Source organism: Meleagris gallopavo, chromosome 4 (genome assembly GCF_000146605.3).
Source record: "Meleagris gallopavo isolate NT-WF06-2002-E0010 breed Aviagen turkey brand Nicholas breeding stock chromosome 4, Turkey_5.1, whole genome shotgun sequence".
Lineage (NCBI taxonomy): Eukaryota > Metazoa > Chordata > Aves > Galliformes > Phasianidae > Meleagris > Meleagris gallopavo.
Window position 1 is genome coordinate 54,672,690 of NC_015014.2, and position 8,030 is coordinate 54,680,719.

At 33.6% G+C, this 8,030-nt stretch overlaps 1 protein-coding gene across 1 annotated transcript in view; it reads right to left on the bottom strand.

The window, feature by feature from the left end:
• SLIT2 (slit guidance ligand 2) overlaps positions 1–8,030 on the bottom strand; it is a 246,227-nt gene that overhangs the window by 11,544 nt on the left and 226,653 nt on the right. The window contains exons 28-32 of the mRNA XM_019614936.2: positions 7,745–7,838; positions 5,738–5,875; positions 4,972–5,212; positions 4,512–4,642; positions 355–509 (exon numbers count right to left, since the gene is read on the bottom strand). Of these exons, the coding sequence (XP_019470481.1) occupies positions 355–509; positions 4,512–4,642; positions 4,972–5,212; positions 5,738–5,875; positions 7,745–7,838 (759 nt within the window). The remainder of the gene's footprint in view (positions 1–354; positions 510–4,511; positions 4,643–4,971; positions 5,213–5,737; positions 5,876–7,744; positions 7,839–8,030) is intronic.

Sequence of the window (8,030 nt, forward strand, 5' to 3'; positions counted from 1 at the left end):
AAAAAAAAGGACACAGTGGGAAAGAGACAAAATTCATCTCATCTCTCATTATTTGCAACTGAGGCTTTTGTTACTTGGTTTTATGAGAGAAATTGACTGAAAACAGATGCAGTTTATGAAGACATGCTTTATTTTTCAACTAAATTCTAGGTAGAAGGACATTTTTTATTTTTAAGGTACTAGCCACTCTTCCAATACTATTTTTTAAAACTGAAGCTATTGAGACAATGGCTCAGTTCACATTTCTTTTTCAGGTGTTGTCTTCATGAATGAGTCTCCTACCATGTGTTTATTAACATATATTACCAGTCAAATTAGCCAATACTATTTGTAGAAGCAGTAAGATCCTCTTACCTCCGACATACAGTGGAGAATCAAAATTCAAAGTGGACTGCTTGGACAAATTGGTAATTATCTTGGGGCTTCCTCCATCAATAGACAAAGACAGAATCTGATCCATGGCTAACAGCTCCACAATGTGGAAATTGCCATCATTAATAGTTTCCACACTGCAAAATAAACATTAATTTGAAACAGTTGATGCTCGGGTTAGAATGATTTTGATCTTCTTTCTCTTTGACAGTTAACACAGCTTCAGAACAAAATTTCTTCAAGAGTGCAGTTTCCAGAAAGCTAGATTTAACTGCATGCATGCATAAGAGCTAACACAGTGTAATAACCCTTCAATAACACTCTATTAGTAATATGTTTTGAAATTACTAATAGCCAATTTTTATTCATTCTTATCAAATCATGAACTGTGTAACAGCTGATATTCTAAACAGTTGAACTACATTTACTAGGCAGGAAGCTAAACACAAAAACTTTGGCTTTGTGCAAAGATCTTATTTGTCTCCATGTGTTTGTGTATCCTATCCTACATGTTGCGCAGTGTGAGTTTACATATTCTGCAAGTAGGAATGAATGAGTTGACTCCAATGATATATAAACTTAGTTTAATGGAATATGGAACTGCGTCTAATCTTAGTCCTGCCAGACAAAATCATAGCATCATTGATCTAGGTAGCTCTACTGATGCTAGCAATAAAATAATTTGTGTTGTTTATCAGGCCTGGTTATTTCTGCATTCAGCTTCTGGTTTGCACTATAAATAAGTTTTTTGTTTTCTTGCCTTTGTACACAATTTTCTTCTGCTTACTCACAGAATACAAACCCACTAGTAGGAAAATGCCTGAAGCATGTCAAGCAGAGAAGGCTTGTTTCAAGCATGGTGCTTATACTGTGCAAGCACAAGCCTACACATTAATGTTACTAAGCACAAGAAACGTCTGTCAGTGCTTACTGACCTCAATATTACACAGCGAATATTTAAACACAGTTTAAGTACATCAGAGAGAAAGGTCCCAGAACTCAATAGCTCTGGACTGAATATATCATTGTACTTAAATTACTTCTAGCTCATTTTCAACTGGAGAGTTGGGAGCTAAATGTATGACTGGGTGGAAGTTATGACAATAAGCTGTAGTCCAGGGACCAGACATTATTACCATTCCCATGACAGCATCTATTTGCTTCAGAATACCATCAAACAAGTTAGCTTAAGCCTTTGAAAAGTAATTTAAATGAACCAATTGTATGATGTTAGTCTGAGATGGACAAGAACAGTCTTACAGACAGTGAGCTCTTCTCATTAGAAAAGCAGTATAGTTGAAAAGGATTAGCTTCCTAAATCTCAGGGCAAAAATCAAACAAATTACCTTTTAACATCCTTAGTGATGCTTTCATTAACCTAACTGCTTTTTTTCCTGGAACAGTTCAGAAGTGCTCACATAGTTGCTTACAGCTGTGACACATTAAGCAGCTTCTCAGCTATTTATTACCAACTTCAGCTATCCAGGCCCAGATCAGTAAGGATACAAGTTCTGCATAGTAGCATGATGCTTTAAATAAACTTAGCTCTACATAAAAATGCAAATGCACAGTGCAGACACTGGCAGAATGAGCACTTTTTGGAAATGCAGTGGAGGAGGAATAATCGAGAGGTTCCATGTGGAAAGAAACAGGCCAAAGTTCAATATTTCTAAAACGTATCATCTATTTAATTTATTAAGAAGTTGTTTGCTGTGATCAAGCAACAAGAAATCTGCCAGGATTAACATATTTAACACATTTCAATGAATCTAGGAAAAAGGAGTTGTGTCAATAAATAAAAGTGGATGTGACTTTGTAACTTAAATAAAAAATAAACCCTGATATAATGTTATTATTCCAAGGCAGCTAACACCGCTTTACAACTTAAGGACCTTTCACACTATCATATTTACAAGGATGAGAGCAACACAGAACATGTGTTTTTATAGCAGGAGGTCATTCTAGGGATGTATAAAACAATGTGGAAAGGGAATGCATCTCTCTTAAGAGTCATTATTAAAAGCTTCTAGTTTTACCTGTTTTACTGGTTAAGAAAAAAATTACTGCAGAAAGAGGAACTCTACTAGGTAAGGGTGGTTTAAATTAAAGGGGAGCTAAACACAAAGCATATTTGTGCAATAGTTCCTGCCAATGCACTTACATTACTTCTAGCACGTTTCCCACTGGAGAATAAAGAGTGAAATGCACAGATCCTAGCGGAAAGCTCTAAGAAAAATTGATTTAAGGCTTCTAGAGCTCTGTATAAGAATAGTAATTCAAGAAGAAATATTCATATTTTCCCAGTAAATGTATGATGCAAGTGGCTTTATAGAACAAATAGGTTTCTTTTTTATGAAAAAAAAAAAGCACAAAAACATTTAACATTTTAAAATAGATGCCCAGATAGAACAAAATTGAAATGGTTCAACTTTTCCCAAACAAAACATCCCCAATCAATTAATGTTATTTATTGGTCTAGGCACCATCATCATCTCATGTTGTTACTCAAATTGACTGCTTTTGGGATTACAGCTCTTTCTTCAGTAAACTCCCACTGGCAAAGCAGTTTCATTCACTCTACACAGCTAGACTGCTGTTACTGTTCATTCTCTGTATTAATCATGAATAAATCATCTGTTTGTAACTGTTTTGTTCCTACTAAAAGCATTTCTGCAGGCTTTATAGTTCCCATTTGAGTTCTTCTCAACACACCATTTCTTAACTACCATTTATACAACAAAACTTTTGTTTGAATCTATTAGCTGTGTATATATATATATATATATATACTTATTTTGGCTTCTGTTTTAGATAGCTCATCTTTGCTCAGTGAGGTACCACTTGTCTTATTCTTTTTGGCAATATTACATTTGTGTTAAATACTTAAATCTTATATAGAGTCTGTTTTCTGTATTTTAATTTATGTTACTATTTCTACATGTTAAACCATTCCATGGAACTGTAAATGAAGTCATAAATCATATATTGCATCAGAAAATAAGAAACAAGCTTAAGATGTTTATTGTAAAAGTTTATGATTTACTAAATATCTTTTTATTATATTATACAGAAATATATATATATATATTATTTTTTTTTTCTTTTTTTCCTGTGGAATGTTTTCAGTAATCTACTAGAAAAGTTCCCATAAAACAGTTCCCATTATGCTATTACCTACCAAAGTTTAGCATACCTAAACATAAACTTTTGATTTAATATTGAGTGCAATCATTTCTAAAAATAATATATTTTCAAAGTTATATCCCTAATAGAATACAGAATAATGTCTGCTAAGTGCAATCTTCAGCAAACAAATAAACACTAAAGTTTTACAATGTAGGAGGTGTAATTACAGAAGAAAACAAGACTCAGGGAAAACTCATTCAAAACTTCCCAGTTACTTCTCAATGAGTTTATAGCAATAATAGGACAGATTAAGGAGAAGAAGTGATCCCTGTCATCTTTTTGCTCATGCTTGCAATGTCTTTCTGTAAATTCTTGAAATGAGAGATATAAAATCTCCAGGGAAATTCGGGTAATATTTTTTTTCAGAGAATCACAGAAATTTCACTTAAAACATCTGAAAAACTATACTACGGAAACAGATGTGGATTCCGTCTCTTGATGACTCTGGGAGCAAAAACTATTTATTTTTCAAGGGTACTGACTTTTTTAGAATGAAATTTTTAGCTTTCTCTTCCACTGCCAGGGAAAAGTCTCACTTTTTATGCCTAACACAGAAAAGAAGAATAACTGCCATTTCATTTCTGCTTGTGCCGTACAGTTCTGTACTTTACCCTGCACACTTGGAAATTATTTGGTAGTAACATCTTGGGAAAAAAAATGAACACAACACTTTCACATGTGAGTTTTACACAAACATATATATGTTCTACTGAAAGCCAACTTTTACTCGGTTTTAATGGATCAAATAATATATTATGCTGACATATGAGAGTTACCTTCTGAGAAAAATCACGTATTCTGGCAATATGTTTTAATTACAAAATGTCTGACAATACATTCTTTTGAATGTATTTCTTTTTAACTATCTATTCAAAATACGTGACTTTGAGATTTAATTAATACATCTTTTGTTCCAGTTAGGTTTTATTATTCTTTTTTAAATCTAGCTTCACCTGTAAATAGCAGAGGCTGGATAAGATCCTGTGTCATAACTAACTCTCACTCTACCACGGTACAGCTCTACTGCTATATGATCCTTATCGCCTTTGTAGAGCAGGATCCCACTGTCTTCATCTGTGGCAATCTAATTAAAAGAAAGAAACAATTGGAAAGAATGAAAAATATTTAATCAAAATGCTGTAGTAAGTAGATCCCTGATTTTACTGATACAGTCTATTAAATTATTGTAAAATTCCTCATTGGTCAACACAACAATATTCTTTCTCTTCTTATCAATAAGATCATCTACTTCATAATGAATATAGAGTTATTCTAGTGACTCTCACATATTCTTTGGTCAAACTATGAAAGGCTCTTTAAATGAGCCAGTGATTAATGGGGATACTTTTTCACACTACAAAAGATCATTTACACTGTTTTTCAGATCAGAAACTTCCATACAAGCAATCTTACCTGAAGAGTGATATTGGTTTGGGAGTGTATCTTAGCTGAAGGGATTTGTAGATAAGATTCTTTGTTGACAAAGTTTATACTGATCAGTTTTTCACATTTCTCACCCTGGTAGCCTGATAAACACTGGCAGATTGGTTCACTCTCTTTTACAATACACTGGGCTCCATTTTGGCATTCATAATTATCACAAGGGCTGGTGCGAGGTAAAACCATTGGTGGCGAAAACTCACAAAACAAGCCACTAAATACAAATAGAAAAATCAGTATGTACAAAAAACAACGGACTGACACAAGAAAGACATACATAGAACCATAGAATGGCCTGGGTTGAAAAGGACCTCAAAGATCAAGTAGTTTCAATCCCCTTGCTTTGTGTAGGGTCGCCAACCACCAGACCAGGCTGCCCAGGGCCACATCCAGCCTGGCTTTGAACACCTCCAGGGATGGGACATCCACAACCTCTCTGGGCAGCCTGTTACAATGTGTAAGTAAAGTAATTTAAAGTAAAGAGGAAGTAAAAAACTAATATCTAACCTAAATCTTTCCTGTCTCAGTTTAAAACCATTCCCCATAGTCCTATCACTACCAACCCATGTAAACAGTTGATCCCCATCCTGTTTATATGCTCCCTTCAAGTACTGGAAAGGCCACAGTGAGGTTGCCCCAGAGCCTTCTCTTCTCCAAGATGAAGTACTATATTAGATCGCCCAGTGCCCCATCCAACCTGGCCTTAAACATGCTTGTACTATTTTCTAATCTTCCTCACCTGTATCCTTCTGGGCAAATACATGTATACCCATTAACTGCATCAGTACACTGTGCTCCGTTTTTACATTTATTGTCCTGGCAGTCATCAAAGTCAATATCGCAGTGTTCACCTACATATCCAGGTGTGCAATCACATCTGTAAAATAGAAAAGCAAGGATAACACAATGCCTTTTAACAATACTGAGTGTTAATGTGAAAGGTAAGGAACTAAGCAGTTGTTTAAAACTTGAAACTTTAAAATGTTACTCTGACTTTGTGTACCTTAATCATGTTATTATTTGGGGAATTTTCATTTCCAGGTTTGCCAGTTACACATGCTTACGCATTATTTGACGTTATATCGAATAATTTGTGGTTTAAAACCTGGAGAGACCTCATGAATCATTTTGACAGTTCTCTGAATTTATGAGTAATGCAGAATGTTAAGGGATGTTGTAAGTGGCTGTGAACACTAAAAATAATCAATATGCTTAGTTGTTGAAACAGACAAGTAATCCAAGGTTTGTGTTATTCTGATGGATAATTTCTTTGCCAACTGAACAGCTAAGAATAGGCCAAAGATCCATTTATTCAATTCAAAGGTAACACATTATTTTTCCCCTTGAAGTTCAACCAGCCTAATTTACTACAAATAGCTCAATGTTACTGAACTAACGTAAGTCTCAAAGCACACTCTCTGCATCCCTGTCCTGAGCCCTCAAGTTCTCACTGAACTGGAAACTTTATGTTGTCAGAATAGTAGGCAACATTATTTTTTTATTTTATTACTATTTATTTTACTTTATGCAACTCTCATTGTTAATGCTAGCAGCAGTTCTGCAGGGATTTCTCATACTCTCACATTGAGTGAATGCTCAGAAGTCTGTGAAAAATGAATGGAAAATATTACTAATTCATACATTCACATGAATATTTTTTGATTAAGATTTATGGATTGATTTCATTAGACCCTGTGATTCCTCCCTTGCTGTTGATTTCTCTTATAACTAAAACTTGCTCTAAAGAACCAAGAGTGATTTCAAATATCTGAGTAATGTTAAATTAAGTACCCTTACAAAACAGATCCTAAATTTATTGAACAACATATATGAATAAGAAAATGGAATAAAGAATGTAAAGCACACTATTAAAAAAAACAAGTGAGGTACATTCTTGAAGTTACTGCATATGTTATTTTCTGATTTAAAATCTCAGAAATTAACTTAGAAGATTGATCAACTGAGTAGTAAAGTATGAGATGCCAAACTAGATTCCTGAAGTGGCGTGAAGATAATAAACATAATGCAGAAAAAATTAAATCCAACAAGTTTTCTATTTTCCAATTGACAACTTTTTTTTAATGAACATTTCATGTTCATGTGAATATTTGATATATTTGAATATTTGCTGCCTCATTTTAAATAACATGTGTTTTCATAAGTTTTTGTAATGATAATAGATAACCTGGTTCTGGCACAAGAGCATACTGTGTGTAAGACAGGTACTTATGATTCATTAACCTAAAGCCTATTAAAAACACTTTGAAGTGTGCATAATTAATTGTAATAAGGATATAGTGTAATTACAGATTAACTTTCCTGGGAATGGACTTTATTTTATACCTTCCAGTGTTCCTTCCTAATAACCTCTTCCATAATTACTTCTCAGACAGCAATATAATAATTCCACTTCAATTAAATGTAATTATTTTCCCACTGTTCAAACTACCAAAAGGGTTTTGTATAGACTATCACGTAAACTAACTGCTCTGCATTTTGTTCTTCTTCAAATTCTAGTTGAAGTTAGAACTGCTAAGAATCTTTTAATTCAGTAAACCATATCTAAGATAATATTGAAGATCTACTTTAAAATAACTGAGCTTAATCTACTGTAATATTTAGTAATAACTGAAATCAGTATTTTGAGAATAGAACTTCCACTAAAAGAAAAATAAAAGATGCTGAGGAGGATAAAAAAACCTAAAAATTTGGCTGCAGCTGGACCATAACAATATTTTAAACTTACTTGTAACCTTTGGGTGTCAAGATACACTTTGAGTCGTGCTGGCAAGGATTCAGGTTTTGAGCACAGAAATCTAGTTTCTCCTCACAGAGCTCACCTGAAAAGTAATACATGTTCTCAACTCAGTGAAAACACAGCAGTGACCCAAAAATAGCTGTTTCTATTTTTTTCAGTAATTGCCATCAATTTTTTTATTAACATTAAAAAAATGCATGCTTAATGGTATAATAATGAATACATTCCACACAGAAAAATTCAGATTTGTATTGCAAGTAATCTATTTCTAAAA